We start from the raw sequence: 17,800 nt of genomic DNA, 5'->3' as shown, positions 1-17,800 counted from the left end.
GCACCTGCCCCACGGATAAAAAAGAAATGTTTTTCGCGTCAAAAAGAAATTCCTTGTCGTTTTTCCTTATAAGAACACGATCCAGAATATGCCCTTAAACGGATCCCTACAATGTTTGATATCTACACCTGTATAATTTATAACCCTCAAAACGCAACGAATCGTTTATAGACAGTGGGAAGTCTGTACGCAAAACTATTCCATTAGAACGTCGATCTCAAGGGAAATGCCGAAGGGTTCGTATTAAGTATTAACGAGTTTTAGTCTTATAGAGAGAATTTTAGTCTTAGAGAGGTCCATAAAGGTTTTGTATTCTTACAGAGGTACATCGAACAAAAATTCCTATTAGAGAGGTAATTATTAAAACGCGTAAAGTACAGTCTTATTAGTTTCTTCGAGTTACAATCAAATTTCATTATTCGAGCTATGGAGGTAAAAATTGTAGTAGATAACCGTGAATGAATTGGTGTTAATTTGCTTAAGGAGGTAAAAAATTTAGAGTGATAGGTTTTGGGATTTTAAGGGATGGGAGTTGCATTTTATTTTTTTAGCGCTGGTGACCTAGCGGTAAGAGCGCGCGACTTTCAATCCGGAGGTCGCGGGTTCAATTTACGACTCGTACCAATGAGTTTTTCGGAATTTATGAACAAAATATCATTTGATATTTACCAGTCGCTTTTCGGTGAAGGAAAACATCATGAGAAAACCGGACTAATCCCAGTAAGGCCTGGTTTACCCTCTGGGCTGGAAGGTCAGATGGCAGTCGCTTTCGTAAAAACTAGTGCCTACGCCAATTTTGGGGATTAGTTGCCAAGCGGACCCAAGGCTCCCATGAGCCGTGACAAAAATGCCGGGACAACGCGAGGAAGATGATGGTGAGTTGCATTTTATTTCGTGTTAACGAGGATTTCGACTTATCGAGGTTCGAGCTATCGAGGTTGCACTACATATATGTATATTTTGGGACATAGAGCCCGGTTCTCTGTCCGGTCCGCCCGTGTGTTACCGCCTTAACGACCCGATAAATCAGGGTCCGTAATGAGTCCCGTGTAAACACGCCCGGATTAAGGACGATCTATTTCGCCAAACGGTGTGCCCACTGGCCCAAGCGTGGGCTTAGTGGGTTTATGGCGGCAAGACAGTTTGGTAGTGGATTGAGGGTACTCTTGGCTTGTACCTTTGAATGGTAATCAACAAGCCCCGTTATCTACATTTCATTTAATTGAAAATAAGAGTTGGCAAAAATAAGTCAAAGTAATAAATGTATTTGATAAAGTTGCAATCATAAAAGCATAATCTCATCAAATGACTCACTTGCAAAGATCAGAGAGACTTAAAAAGTTGCGTCAACTTCATCATTTACTAACTGTGCGCTTTGCCGAAAGCAAATAATATGGCAAAATAATTTATTTCGTATATTCTCCCAGATATAAGTGTGAAATAAATTAGCTAAAGAAATTTGCACATACATTGGAAAATAGAAAACCATCGCAAGTCAATAAAATACTAAAAGAAATACTTCACAAAGGAAATATACTGGTAAACCAACTAAATATAAAAAAAATATCATAAAAGTGATACCTAGATAGCAACAACACATCTCATAATAAAAGAGATTTTGCACACGATTGTCAAATAGAAATGAGTCCTTCATTTGAAATAAACTGTATTAAGTTTAAATTTAATTTCATCACCACGTATCAATCACATTTCAAAAACGGTCCCTTCTGTGGACAAAGCAATGTATTTTAAAGTCCCGGGTGTGTACTTTGTATATCACGTTATTCCTAAATAACTAAAAAAAATTATTCCATCTGTAAGGGCGGTTTCAGATTATCGTTTGATACGCGCCTATCGGCCCGATTCAAAGATTAAGATACTTACGTCAAAACATTCCTAAATATATGGATCAATGTAAATTCGCCAGAATTAATATTAAATACATTTACAGAAGAATAATACATAAGTTTTTGGCAAAAATTTCATTTTTGGTACAAGCTTTTATCGCTGACTGTACTTTTCTTTCCCCAAGTAACTAATACTCATCGAGACAATTCTAAAAACCCCAAACACAATTAGGTCACGTTGTTTTATCACAGAGTTCCCATGGCCACCTCCTGTCTCCATCATCAGATCATCTCGATGGTACCATAATATTGCATTGTCACCCGACTTACATATGTATGCAAATTTTCAGCTTCATCGGAAACCGGGAAGTGGGTCAAATTTAACTTGCAAGATATGATTACAAACAGACAACGGTCAGGTGAAAGTAAATAAAAGCTTGTAATAAAATACTGAAAAATTAAATACGAATACTGACGAAAGCAATTTGATGAAACAGAAACAAGTAATCACTCAACTTTTGTAGAATACGTGTTTCTTAATAATTCTTTGTCATTTATCTTTTTGTGACAAATAATGTCTTTTCAGCTGGCGAGGACAAAGACAGTTAAATAATACAAACTGTACAACAGCGACGTAATCTATACAGATAAGCTCTGGTTTCCTAGGACAGCGGTCCCATCGTAAAGCAGCCGTAATAATTATTACGGACGCAAAAAGCATGTTCCCTCAATCACCACCCTCTAGGGAACCGCGCCATTTCGTTTATATAGACAACGCTGTAGTGACGTCATTCAACTGCTATGTTACGATCGCTAATGTCGCTATATGACGGCACCGTTATCCTATAGGAAACTAGAGTTTTAGTAAATTTTTGACTTCAAAAACACGGCCCACATGACCAACACTTATTTTGATATATCACAGACAGTAAGACTCATAGTTATCCTTCTTCATGAAAATTGGCTACAGTATTTGCTGAAGGCTTGAACTGCTGTGAATAGGCCTGGGCCTGACGAAGGCTAGATTTACAGGCCATTCTAGCCTTTTTTTACAGGCCCAGGCCTTTTAAACTAACGTACAGACAGGTACAGTCAACTGCAGAGATAGTTGAGTTGCGTACACAATTAACTCATTAGACACTGTTGTGTTAAAAATACTTCTACCTAACTGACTGACTGTCAGTTGTCGGGTGTCAGACCGTTAACATCTCCAGCATCTCCTGAGGATGCCTCGTAGAGAGGCGAAACACGTGTCGAGTTTTGTACTTTTGGTGGTGAGTTGTTATATTTATTTGCGTATTTATTTTTGCGGTGGGAGGGTGGGAACATTAATTGCATGTAAAAATACGCAAGTAAGTATAACGTACCATTGATTGACTAATACGTTATTTTTTCGCGGATTATCAAAGTCATATTTCTTGCTTTAATACTTCTACCTGTTGTTGTTTAAAAAAACGCGATATTACAGGCAGATTGTCAGTCTTTAATATATAATAGTCTGCGATATGAGGGTGTTTTGTCCATTGATACGTTTGTAGGTCACGACTTTTAGGGTCGCCCTGGCGTCCTCTGGAGGTGTTTGTAAAACTGCTCGAATAAAAATCAAGATGTAATGTTTGAAAGATTTTATTTGAAGTATGGATGAAAAATAGTGTATGCTCCTCTAAGCTGGTAAGCGTCTTATATGTTTCTAAGAAGTTTTTATCTTTTGTAGCCATTGGTGTTTTATATTTGGATTTTGTTTATTTTTACAAGCTTTTATTTAACTTGCCCTGTCAGTTAGTGTGGGTAAAATCTTACCCCCTTATTCATAAACGTGTACTAAAGTTACGATGCCGCTAATCATCGTTTGTCCCTTTCCATCATACCAATACGTCGCAAAGGGATAAACGATGATTAGCGGCATCGTAACTTTAGTACACGTTTATGAATAAGGGGGTTAGAAGCTAACTTTACAAATGCGTTCTTTTTATAAAAACGGCTTAACTGTACCCCTAGTGTAAATATTTTCGACAGCGAAACGTGACGTACGCGTTTGCGTTAAGTGTCATTTTGTATGAGATTTTTGACTTTCCAAAACGTCCCGCTTGGCGCGCTGTTCAAAAACCCATACAAAATAAGACTTAACGCAAACGCGTACGTCACGTTTCGCTATCGACTAAAATTACACTAGGGGTACTGATCATGTTTAATTTCATATATAATAATAATATATATTGAGGTCAGAGTTAAATTGTCTACTGTCTGTATATTTAATTTTTTTACTGTGCCCACGTCTCAAAAATTAGATTGGGCGTTACAGAAGAAATAGCTCGTCTTTTGAGGACGTTCCAAAAAACAAGTCGCAGTTCTCACGTGTTTCTGCCAGTTTTCCTGTTTGTGTTTCGGGATGATTGAGCCTCTTGACTGTCTTTTATCAAATGTTTGCTTTTTAGGTGTTTGATTACTGTTTTTTGTGTTTAACTTTTGTTTAGTTATCCTATAAAATATACTTAATTGCGTCGCATTTTTAGGTAATCAATCGTTCTCTAAAAGAATAAATATGTAAATAGGTAAATTTACGTTTTTAGGGTTCCGTAGCCAAATGGCAAAAAACGGAACCCTTATAGATTCGTCATGTCCGTCTGTCTGTCCGATTATGTCACAGCCACTTTTTTCCGAAACTATAAAAGCTATACTGTTCAAACTTGGTAAGTAGATGTATTCTATGAACCGCATTAAGATGTTTACACAAAAATAGAAAAAAAAAATTTTTTTTGGGGTTCCCCATACTTAGAACTGAAACTCAAAAAATCTTTTTTCATCAAACCCATACGTGTGGGGTATCTATGGATAGGTCTTTAAAAATGATATTGAGGTTTCTAATATCATTTTTTTCTAAACTTAATAGTTTGCGCGAGAGACACTTCCAAAGTGGTAAAAAGTGTCCCCCCCCCCCGTAACTTCTAAAATAACAGAATGAAAAATCTAAAAAAAATATATGATATACATTGCCATGCAAACTTCCAGTTATAGATGTCTCAAAATTAACGTTGTTTCAATCTATCACTGTTTCAAGTCCTCGGTCTCCCCTCATGAAGAATAGTAATAGAATAAAGACATAATAGTTATGAAAGACATTTAATAAGGCTGTACAGCTGGTAATTACGACACCGACAGTAACCCAACGATTATGCGACAGTTCATAAGGCGAAAATGTCGCTAATTTCGTCGGCAAATTAGTCGCACTAGGCAATATGGCGACACGCGGACACTACGACTGTTAATAAGATTATGGGCGCTTTACACGATACGGGAACGATACGATTTGATGTTAAAAAGCTTGTGTCTTACTTACTACTTCTTTAAACAGTCGTTAGCTAGACGACCCAACCTCATTGAGCACGGGACCGTGGGATTTTCATGTGGCAGCTATTTGCTATACCTCGTGCATAGAATGGTTGTCCATATTCCTGCAAGCCTTCTTGAGACCTATGTTTTCACCGTGTTTCAAAATATATCTACAAACATATTACGTGACAGCTAATCCAAATAAAAATGACCTGTCATAAGGATCATCATTCTACGCGATAGGTACGAGTACCCCTAGTGTAAATTTAGTCGATAGCGAAACGTGACGTACGCGTTTGCGTTAAGTCTCATTTTGTATGGGTTTTCAAACAGCGCGCCAAGCGGGACGTTTTGGAAAGTCAAAAATCTCATACAAAATGACACTTAACGCAAACGCGTACGTCACGTTTCGCTGTCGAAAATATTTACACTAGGGGTACAGTTCTCAAGCGCTAACGTTTGACAACTTACTTATAGCACCATTTATTGCCGCTGTCGAAGCTGTGGCTACAATATTTTGGTACGTAATTTACATGTTTAAGTATTCCTTTGGGACTAAAATCTTGAACTAATAGTAAATAAATAAATATTTTGGGACAACCTAAATAACCTACACAAGTAGACTCGATAATATTGTATAATATGGTGGGTGCTAGACGAATGAATGAATTTTAAGGTGCAATAGGTTCAGCGAGCGAAGTTTTTGAAAAGTCGTAGCGCTTTTTAGATCAGGTACTCCTAGAGTAAATTCGATAGCGAAACGTGACGTACGCGTTTGCGTAAAGTCTCATTTAGTATGGGATTGGGATTGAGAAACAGCGTGCCAAGCGGAACGTTTTGGAACCTCAAAATCCCATACAAAATGAAACTTAACGCAAACGCGTACGTCACGTTTCGCCATCGAATAAATCTACACTAGGGGTACAGAATACGACTGCCTAAAGTTTTATCAGCAAACGCCATCGATTCGAATCCGAGTTTTTGACTTTCACTTGATAGAAAAAAACTCACGAACATAGGTCTAAAATGCATTTTGAAACTTTATATAAATTTTTGCACAAAAGCTAAAAGTATGAAAATTGCTTCTATAAATCGGTAATATCATGTTCGAGGGGACTTATTGATTACTTTTTTGTGTGCTTATGCTCAGTGTGAGTGAGAGAAGAAAACGCACTTACTGGGTCTTAATGAAAAATCGCGTGGTATAAAGGGCCTTCGAGGCTTATTACCCGCTGGGACAATTATTGCGACAACTCAATACGCCGGCTTTAGGGAATTGCTGCTTGTAAAAATCACTATCCTGACATTTAACCTCTGAGGCCGTTATCACACCGATGCCGCACCCGCATGCGGCAGCGGTGTCATAACTTATTCAAATACAGACGTAAGTAGTCTAAGAAAAAAAACGCGCCCCTTAGTTTGACATCCAAAACATATGACGCTGCGCTACGGAAGGTAGAGGCAAGGAACAAAATCTCCATATACCAAAAAGTGTCCGACAAAAAATCATAAATAGGTGGTGCTACAATACCTAGAATACTTGAGAAATCTAATCATAGACAGCGCACTTCACTCCGTCAATAACGCCTAGGTTCTTAGCTACTCTAGAGAGATTTGGAACTATTATTTATAGCTGACAGCTGGACACTTTTACAACTATGGAGTGTGGAATTAAGAGGTGTGTAATGATGACCATTGATGTTTACCACACTTAATGCAAATAAATATATTTAATCTAAGTCAGATATTATAGAACACTTCGGGCTCTAGAATATCGCCAATTCACCCGACACGGAAGCACCAGATCTGTAATACCTATAAACTAAATAGATGTACTATTAAAGCCTTAAAAATGATCTTGGTACATTCGGGGCGTGTGGGGCCATAAGCCCGGCATTTCTAACTGCAGATGCGGGCCACATTTCGCGCGATAATGTCGTTATCGAAAGGCGACGGCTGGACGCGTGGAGCGGAGATTACAGTCAATTTGTCGGGCTTTGGGCTCAGTTGGGTGTGGTCTATGTAAAGAGAGGCAGCTTTTTAAGGGATTTGTTTAGTGAAAGTTGAACGATGTATGTTGTCAACAAGTTGTCAAAAGTTTCTCTGGTTTCAAATTGTATCTAGTCTTGTCAATATGTTGGATTCTGCATACAATATGCAATATGTTCTGCAATATGTGCTGGTAGCGAAAAGTTTCAAAAAAAATTCAAACAGTTCACGGATTTTTTTGGTAAAATTCTCAGAAAACGAAAGGAAAAGGAAAGGAAACATATACAATTTTTACTTTGTTACAGATATGAAATATGTATACGTATTTTTTCATGTAAAAATATTATAAATTTAGAAACTATTCGACAGCACATCAGTAGTCCTGAACTACTAGTTCTGCAGGCTGAACATTTTCGTCCACCGTGTCATACATCACTCTCGCATTTTTCGCTTTAATTTTAATTTTAGAAAAGTAATTCAAAACAATTTGTATATAAAGCAGAACGGCTTTTCATATAGATTTTCGTATTCGTACATTGACCCATCTGTTGCTATCTCTATTGCACGCGCATAATTATACTGCTATCCCGCCCATGATGCCGATTATCAATGTCACTGTGCGAACTTTACAGCAATTGTATAATTATGCGCGAGGAACAGAGATAGCAACAGGTAGGTCAATATATGAAAATCTATATATAATAAATAAATATTATAGAACATTATTACACAAACTGACTAAGTCCGACAGTAAACTCAATAAAGCTTGTGTTGTGGGTACTTAGACAACGATATATATAATATATACATATTTATAAACACTTAAATACATAGAAAACACGCATGACTTAGGAAATATCCATGCTCATCATCACGAATAAATACCCTGACCAAGATTTCAACCCGGGACCATCAGCTTCATAGGCATAGACCAGACAGGTTGTCGAACGAAACGTATATGGAACGCGTCTCTGCTTTAGCTCGATAAAAAATAAAGTCCATATTCGGCTACAGATAAAAATCCGCATGCCGCTTCTAGCTTGCACCAAGAAAGAAGTTCCGGTGAAGAAATGACAGAGTCGTACACATTTTCTTGCGCCTATTTCCACGAACTGCTCTAAAAATACTCTCATTTTCTGAGTGCCGTCGTAAAGACTAGAAAGAAACAAACATTATAAATAACATTTATATTTAAATAAGTTACAAAGTACATCTCTCTAAATCTATATCCTATCCTCTTTGAGTCCTTTTATCTTTTTTGTAATTAACTTTCTCATTACTTACTTGTTTCTTAATTCCCATAAGTACCTTCATCATTGATTCTATAAGGATTTGCGAAGTATAGTCTACTGTTGTGTATGATTTTCGCTTGATTTTTCAGTTTGCAATTCTGTGTGATATCTTTCATGGTTGTACCTTCAATCTTTTCCGTTATGTGGTTTTTCTTCTGTTCCCGTTTATCAGGGGTTAAGGGGGGGTTGTAACCATGGTCTTTAGTTTTTGAGAATCTGAAGGAGTGGGATTTCCGCTTGTCGTGTTTCATGCCTGGTGGTTTGGGTTTGGTCTTGTTTTTATGGGAAAAAAAAGGGAACATGGCGAAGGAGCTGAAACAAAACAACATTAATGTTGGCGTGCCTTCGACATTTTTGTATACGAAATATATTTATTTATTTTAAACTTTATTGCACAAATACAAGTATAACGTACAATAGGCGGACTTAATGCCTTGAGGCATTCTCTACAAGTCAACCACTGGGCCAAACAGAAATTTGCTAAGGTGGGTGCAGTGTGAAAAAAAATTATTCCAAAATTAAATACTAAGTCTAATACTAATAGGCCAGTATATAAACTAATAGGTAATATATATAATACTTTAAAAATAATAGAACGGAAACCGTTTATTCGTGGAAAATAAAGGAATAAAATAAGCGAACAACACATAATGTATAAGTCACGAAATGGTTCCGAATCAGCATGGTGGTAGCTCGGCTGGGCTAACGCTGGTCTTCCGTCGAGGCCATGACCCAATAGTGGTCTAAGCTAATAAAGTAAGTACTTTAATTTGCAAATTTTTTGTAAAATACTTGAAAAATAGCAATAATATAATATTTATGACAACTAATGTAACAACAGCTGCCAGCAGTAGAGTTATTGGTAAATCGCGTTTATGTTCGTGTTTTTTACGGTCTCGTAAATAATGCACTCTCAAAATTAACCTTTAACTTTCAACTCGAACACTTTACGGCCCTAGCCTGGTGCCGCCCACTGTACCTTAGGATGTACACTCCATTTTGATGGAATGTCAACCTTTATTTTGTTCTGTTTCTAACAAAGTGGCGTGTCGTTTGTCTCGTTTGAGATTTGTTTGATTCGTAAATAATGAAATTCAATTCATTCATTCGTAAATAAAGTAATTTTGAATGGGCGGGACAAGGTTAGACGTAAGAACAGCCATGGCTTAACCAGTCACAAATTAAATGGTACCTATTTTATCATGTAAGTTTGTACCTACAATAATAAATAGAAATAAGAAACATTTATTGTGACAGAAGAAAGAAATAGTACGAGTTACAAAATATATAAGAATAACATAAACAATTAGCATGTGTGACAAAAGGATCGGGCTCAGCATAAGCTGCGTCAGCCATTTCGAAATAGACGAAATTTTAAGCTCCTTACGACTGCCTGTTGCGTCTTGCGAGGTGAATCGGACTGTGCCGAACTGGTGGCGCAATTACTGCGTCTTTTTGTCCCTACGCCAACCAGAGTCAATTTCCGGCCTCGTGACCGTGGTCTACTTGTAGGCCCGATTTCGCGAACCGTGTCTCATAGAAAATCCCCACTTGTTCGCCCATTACCCCTCGTGAATGCGCTCTTAGCATCAGCGCCCGAGTGTGATTTATTTGCTGGTAGGTGGAGCGAAGTGCGAGATGAATCGTTGAGGTTCTGTGAGAGGATGGATGTGCCTTCAACAGTTTGAATGTGGTTGTTATATCTTAGTGTGGTAACCTGCCTAGAAACTGTCGATGCCTAATTAGTAATTGTACATAATATTATTAGTTAACCTATTTTTGTTTCATTTTGTTTGTAGTTTTGCAGTGATTTATTATATATTGTTATGCTGTACAACTATTTTGGAAAATAAATAAATAAATAAATTTCTTTACAACATGACCGCGCAGCGCTGGCTTTCAGCCTGTCCCCCGTTCACTGAGCCACATTGATAGGTATGCGGGAAAAAAGATTATTCTTAAACAGAATATACGTTTTCTGTCAAAAATTAAATTTTTATACATGCTTATATCGCTGACTGCACTTCTCTTTCAATTGACAACTAATAATCATCGATCAATTGTAACAAATCCAAGCACAATTAGATTGCGTTGTTTTATCACACAGTTTCTGTCAGCTCCTGTGTCCATCATCAGGTCAGATGGTACCATAATATTGTATTGCATATGTATATAAAGTTTCAGCTAACTCGAATAATGGGAAGTGGGTCTAAATTAGCTTACAATATTTAACCCATACATAGATTGAAAGTTAAATAAAAGCTTGTAAAATTAGCCGTGCTTATGTGGACTCTAGTCTCGGTAACAAGCATCTTGTTAAGAGGAAAGGAGATGACCGCTTCCCTATATAAACGTAGTCCTCATTTTCATCTCTAGATATTAACTTATTTGATGCTTAGCTTAGCTTTATTCGACGTTCATAAGCGCATTATAATACGTCTACTTGGAAAATAAACTATCTTTATCTTTAACATTACAGAGGCACAATTTGATGTATATTGACCTTAGCTATGGTATTCATTTGAATTTCGTACGATTTTTATTTTTTATTGTAAGAGTTAGGCACGACAAACGAATTTCATGCAAATTTGGAAATGCTCCTAACTCATATAAAATTATAATTAGAAAGAGAAACGAAGGAGTATAAAGTGCCACAGCTATGGTTGCAATACATCAAATTGTATCAAGATTTTTTATAAACTAAAGAAAAATGGGGACTACGTTCGGGGCGGCCGTCCACTTTCGCCTTAACACCGTATTACCACTTTCTCTTAGGATGGTGCGCGAGATGGCGACTGTGCAGCCTACTGTGCGTGCGCGCACTCTGCTCGTAGGCGGGCTCGAGGCGCGAGCGGCGCAGGCGCGGCAGTGGCAGTTCCTCGATGCTTAATCGTCTGAAATTATAATTAATTTATTTATTTATTTAAACTTTATTGCACAATATAACAAATAAAGTACAAATGGCGAATTTAATGCCTAAAAGCATTCTCTACCAGTCAACCAGCAGGCTAAATAGAAACAGTAGCACGTGCAGGCATTAAACAAAAACAGAATAAGTAACTTAAAACAAACAAAATAGCGATAAATAACATATACTAACGGTAATAAACTTACATAAATATACTATAATTAAATATACGTACATATATATTAATTTATGTACCCAGTAAAAAAAAATACTATGACTACGAAGGACAATTAACCAGAGAGCTTGTCGAAAAAGTGCTTGCGTAACATGCGCTTAAACGAGAGCTTGGTTTGAGCCTGTCTGATGTTGAGTGGGAGATCATTCCAAAGCCGGAGCGCCGGAACGGTAAAGGAGTTAGAGACAAAACCAGAACTATGACAAGGAACAGTAAGCTTGAGACTACGGGACTCGCGAAGGGTGCAACCTGTTCGGGCAGTTATAAAATGAAATTTGCATTGACTTGGCAGTGGCAATGTATAGGCACGCACGCCACAACATGCTTCACGTAAAACTTGGGGTAAGACTGCGTGGACGGACCATTATGTATATTTAGAGTAAATCCCTTATTGTATGTAGTCGCCAATATCCGAAGATATACGTTTCATATTCTGTAATTAAACTTAAGGTTTTATTTATTTATTTATTTAAACTTTATTGCACACATAAAGAAAAATGTACAAATGGCGAACTTAATGCCAAAAGGCATTCTCTACCAGTCAACCATTGGGTCAAACAGAGACATTTGTGTATGTTGGTGCAGGAAAAAATAATAACAAATAATAAGGAAAAAATTAAACGTGAAGTCAAATAATATTAAAAATATATAAATAGTTAAATACTACTACTTATATAATGTATAAAAGATAGACTAATACATATAATTATGTACATATACATGATGGTGAACCTTATAGTTCTTTTGACAGAAGATGCTTGCGAAGTAGTCGTTTGAAAACGGGTTTGCTTGGGGCTTGTCGAATAAAGAGAGGGAGGGAATTCCAGAGACGGATTGCCTCAACGGCGAAAGAGTTAGACATTAAACCAGTACGGTGAGAAGGAATCGAGAGTTTGAGAGAACGGGAGGAACGGAGTTTCAAACATTTAAGTCCTAGGTTTACAAAGTTTTTAGTGTCTGGCAAATTGCTATCTTATTTTAGGAAGGCGTTCAATTTCATTTTGTTTATGCCGATTTATGTGTAAACTGATGAAAATTAAGCCATAGACGGATCAAGAACTTGCATGCAATAATTTCAGCCGATCGACCAAATACCGCTACGTAACGAAAATCGTATACAAGTACTTGAGCCGTCTAAATGGTAAGTACTTATGCTATAAACATGTTTAAATAAAACATGAAGTAAGCACTGAAAATAACCACTGCAAATATAATTTATAGTTTAAGATTGTTGTAAGATTTCTGGTTTTATAATAAGAAACGTTGCAATTGTTACACTTGCAAACACATGATTGTACTTATTTAACAATGAAGTTTCCATCAGATATGTGCAGGAATGCGTAACGAGGGATGTGTTTGTTAGAAACCAAAAGAATAACATCATTTACTTATCTTCGTTCAGCGCAGCGCTATTGACAATATTCTATTGGTCCTTAGCAAATACATCTCTCGCTAAGCGTCCTCCAGCATTCCTTGCTCATCTGCGGTGGAAACGCAGTCTAAGCCCTCAAATCAACACACCTTTCAGTTAAAATAAGTCTTCAAACTTAGAACTTAAACATTTTTCCTTTGCGTCGTGCGGTCGAATCATAAATTTCGATATTTATTGTCACGAGATTGATTTTATCTACGAAAATGCATTATCATTGTAGTTACGTCGGCATCATGGAGCTCAATGGGATATAAGGCGCAATTTTTGCGCGCAGGATTTGTCCTAAACAACTTCTTACTTTTCATTATAGTCAAATGAAAGCTTATTCAACACTTACTGTGGTTTCTCATAGTTATAAGAATCAAAGACTTCAGCTTCAGGTTTCATAAAATTAATCATATCTATACTCTCATAAGGGCTGCTTGACGTAGTCTTATGAAACTTGTGCGGCACATACTCCTGCCGCCGCCTCAGTCTCCTGTGCTCTTTACCGTGGATAGGGTTATAACAATAAATTAGCTCGAAATAAATGAAACACAGCAAATAAATATATCTTAACATTTTGATTTCATGACAGTCTGTCAGGTGACAGGTTTTGAATTATGGTACAGATTATAAATACAAGTAGTAGTAAGTAAATCAAAGAATAGTATAATATTCAAGTAAATACTTCTGTTGGCGTTGACTTATTTAAAAATATTTATTGTCAATATGACAGTGTTTGCAACATAAATATAGTAGGTATATTTATGTATGTTACAATTTATAATTATGCCTTTTTGAATTAGAAATGCAAGATATGATTGAGTGCAATGCGTATGTATGTATGTAAAGTATGCGAAAACGACGTCAAGGATAGGGGCAGTGGAAGCGAAAGACACGAAAAGCTGACCCCATCACCATGTGGAATATATAGCTTGGAAGAAAGAGAGAGATATAAACAGAGGTAATACTAATAATAACTAGCTTAAATTTGAAATAGGTTCTTGAGGCATTGTACCAAAGATGCTGGACGTTGTGCGAGGAAGCAGCCAGCTCTTCGATCACCAGCTACGTCAACCAGACGTTACGCGATTTCTGCAAAAAACGTGTGCGCGCTTGGACCCCATGGACCTAGAGTTTTAACGGCAAATGGTACAAAATGGTACTCTCTACCGAGGCTCTTATATTTATTATACGTTTCAAAATTTCGGCGCTTTCCGCCGCTGCACCCGCTTTTAAATCAGTTCATTGGAGGCGGGACGCGGGACGGTGCCAGTGTGTCTACGCAGGTATCATCCCACACTAAGGCAGCGGACTGGACGCAAGCGGCGAGCGGCACGGCACAACACGGAGTCGTTCAATTGTGCCGAGAGCAATGTATGAATGCTTGTGGCCTAACATCCGTCCCAACCTTCAAGGACACCCCATCAGGCCTCTTGTCATCATCCTTGATGATACAAGTCGGCTCAAGAAGAGCAGGCACAGTGGCAAGAGACCGATGACCATTAAGCGATGCATGTCTTGAAAAAAGACCTGCAACTTTTTTGACAAGATATTCATGGTGTCTCAGTCGGTCCACGTCCGTGCCACAAGAGCATATGTGGCGTACATACCGAAACTCCGAGTCACCAACCATTCGCCAGTCTAAGGGAGGTCGGATCCAAGAAAGTACCAGTATTCTGTACCACTATATAACGAATTACTGAAAAATATTGAAATATCGGATGGAAATAATAGATTCAACGTTTTCCCCAGGGATTTTTGAATTGTATAAAAACGGAGTAGGTATTATGAGAATCCGCATTAGTGACGTCTGGATGTTCCGGCGCAGTGATTTCGTCTGCTAAAGGGATTAAAATGCAGAATGCAGCTTGAACCTTTCGGAGCTCTCCTTTATTTAATAGTAATTATTCTAGTTTTCACGCGACGATCCTAATCCTACTATATTAAGGCGCCGTAAGTTCCAGGTTCTTCACTCTCACTGAGTGTGAGCGAAGCGGCTGTCTGTGCCTGGGATCACAGATATCATTTATTTTTGAATTGTCATTTTTACATTTTTAGTTCGTTTTAACAAAAAAGTAATCGATGAGTTCGATCAAAAATTAAATTGCCCATTTTTACAAGTAATTTTCCTATTTTAAGCTTTTGTATACCAAATGTTACAAATTTGTAAGTCTATTTTGATCTTAACTTCGTGATTTTTGTCTGTCACGCGATGAATTTTTTTATCAAGTTTTGAATCGATGAAGTTACCGAAGGAAGGCCTGAAGATTGCTATTCATATGTTTTGGCAATCGTATTGTGATCGCTACTATTTTTCAAAAACTACTGGCTGAACCTACGGCACCTTAAATATTAGTTCTCCCTCCATGGGGCTAGGTGCGAACATGCGTTTCATACTTGCGTACTCTGCCATCGATTTGCAGTAAACGCATTGCTTCCAGGCATGGTATGCGAACGGCTAAGAAGTGGAACACACTTTGTGCAAATCTATTCCCAGCCCACTATAACTTGGATTTTCACAAATCGAGAGTGAAATGGAGTGAATAGACATCTCTTAGGTAAGCATGCTCCATCTTAGACCGCATCGGTACTTACCTAATCTATAAAAAAAAAACGAAAAACTCTTTGGAGTGTGAAAGTGCGGTGCGGTTGACAGACAAGACTTTCGAATAAAAACCGCACTTGAAACATTAGATCCATTTGATATGCTAACTTTTCTATAGTCATTTGATATCACTTTGATATCGATATTTATGCATATGATTATTGAATGTCCCCTTACTATAAAGAGGTTCGATATCATACATTTGTCCTAAAATATTTTAATGCTTAGGTACATCACTTTTGGGCGTCCGCTAGCTGGCACGGAACGGGTGAGCGGATTAACGAAAAATAGTAAGAGCGACGCTAACTGGCGCGGACGCATGCGACGGATATTAACTACAATTAAAGCCTGTAATATTATAATCACGTGCCATATTGCGGAATTTCATTGGAACTAAATTTTTCACCCAATACATGAGAATAACAGCGCCCTCTTGACAATGATCATATATTTCTGGTCGGGCTTTACACCCGCATGTGTGTGCCCTTTCCGTGCACCCGCGCCAGCTAGCGGATGCCCAAAAGTGATGAAAGTATTAAAATATTTTAGGACAAACAAATATATCGTGATCAAACATGATGTCGAACCTCTTTATAGTAAGGGGCAATTGCACTAAGACCACAGCGACGCGATCTGTTGGCGGTGCCGGCGGCGCGCACCGTGTCGGGCATGAATTCGCCACTTGTTCGCTGTCTCACATTGAATGCGCTCCTGACATTATTTTTTATTTTTATTTATTTATTAAGAAACAAACAGTCTTACAAAACAGATAAGTATATAAAGTAACATCTTTCTAGTTATAGACCTATAGTTTCCTATATGTAAACAAATATTAATAAAAACTTATCACTATAAGTATAAGTATAAATTACATGCATATGTATGTGTGACAGTAATGAGATCTTAATTTAGCTATTCAGGTATTTTTATTTTAATGAAAAGTAAACTAATTTCTTAAACAATCTTAATGAGTTGCTAAATATGTCTACGTTTTGGCACTTTCCATTGTACAACCTACATGTGCGTTTAATGTATGCGTGCTGCGCATGTTTAGTTCTGCTGCCTTTGATACTAAATAACATTTTGTTACGACAACTACATTAGCACCGGAGTGCGACTTGATTGCGTGGCGATGGGCGGCTGTGAGAAGGGAATGCCTGAGATTCTGTGAGATGATGGATGCTAGGCCCTCAACTGTTGTTCTGTAGTTTTGAACTGTTCATTTTTATAATTTCATGACGCATTAGTTGCGACTGTAATGTCATGTAAATATGTTTGAAAAAAAAGGGGATATTCACACAAGAGTTAGAATACGTGTCACATCACAGATTTAACAAAATGCGTCTATATGGCTCCATAGCCTGTTAAATAGGATGGACTGTTTGAAGTGCGGTTCTTGATTGAAAAGTCTTGTCTGTCAACCGCATCGCATCGCACTTAGCACACGTATTAGTTCAATGGTTCTAACGATTCACACAACTATTAGAAATGCAGAAGAATTATGTCAGTTGAGTAGGAGGCTGGCTCAACTGGACTCGGCTGGAAAGAGCTGGAAGTAGCCGCTCAGGATTGCGACAAATGGAAAATTCGTCTACGAGCCCTATGTCCCTAATGAGGGATAATAGGATTTCATCATCATCATAAGAAATGCGAGAATTTAATTTTGTTTCACTGTATATACTGCCTTTGGAGTTTAAATTAAAACGTTTCAATGAAAGGATTCATTTCGAAAACCCTACCTAGATTAGCCAGACAAAATTCAAAATTAATTAAGAATTTCAATATAATAAGATCTCACAATTGATAATAATAACGTGATAAAGGCTTTAATTTACTTATATCATAGGGAGAGTAAAGGATAAACTCGTTCGTATAATTAATAATATAATAATGAATTCAGCCTCGCATGAGCGACAAAAATTAATAAAGCTTTTCGCTTGCGCGTCGCTTGTTTCACCGATTTTGTTCCAGGAATTACTGGAGACTACTGTTTTTGAAACCTTTTCGTTACGGTAGCCGGGATGTTTATATTTGCACCTAAATTCATTCAAACTGTCATAGTTCTAAAATATTGAATTGTTAAAAAACATGACTGTATTTATATGAGATAATCGTTCCTGTTATTTTGACAGTGTTTTTAGACAGAGACAAAAGGACTATCCAGTCGGCCAATTCGA

General features: G+C 37.5%; 1 protein-coding gene across 2 annotated transcripts; it reads right to left on the bottom strand.

Moving 5' to 3' along the window:
* Positions 1–8,151: 8,151 nt before the first annotated feature.
* LOC133525693 (uncharacterized) lies at positions 8,152–13,676 on the bottom strand. 2 transcript variants are annotated; one of them, XM_061862048.1, is made up of 3 exons: positions 13,371–13,676; positions 11,224–11,352; positions 8,152–8,770 (listed from the first exon to the last, which is right to left on the bottom strand). In XM_061862048.1, the coding sequence occupies exons 1-3, from the start codon at positions 13,592–13,594 to the stop codon at positions 8,458–8,460; spliced, it is 666 nt and encodes a 221-aa protein (XP_061718032.1). In that variant the 5' UTR covers positions 13,595–13,676; the 3' UTR covers positions 8,152–8,457. The 2 variants fall into 2 exon arrangements, with proteins under 2 accessions (XP_061718032.1, XP_061718030.1); XM_061862046.1 differs by having other exon boundaries at positions 11,221–11,352; positions 13,371–13,670.
* Positions 13,677–17,800: the final 4,124 nt, after the last annotated feature.

Source organism: Cydia pomonella, chromosome 15 (genome assembly GCF_033807575.1).
Source record: "Cydia pomonella isolate Wapato2018A chromosome 15, ilCydPomo1, whole genome shotgun sequence".
NCBI lineage: Eukaryota > Metazoa > Arthropoda > Insecta > Lepidoptera > Tortricidae > Cydia > Cydia pomonella.
Note: the sequence above shows the minus strand (reverse complement) of the source record. Positions and strands in the feature narration are given on the sequence as shown.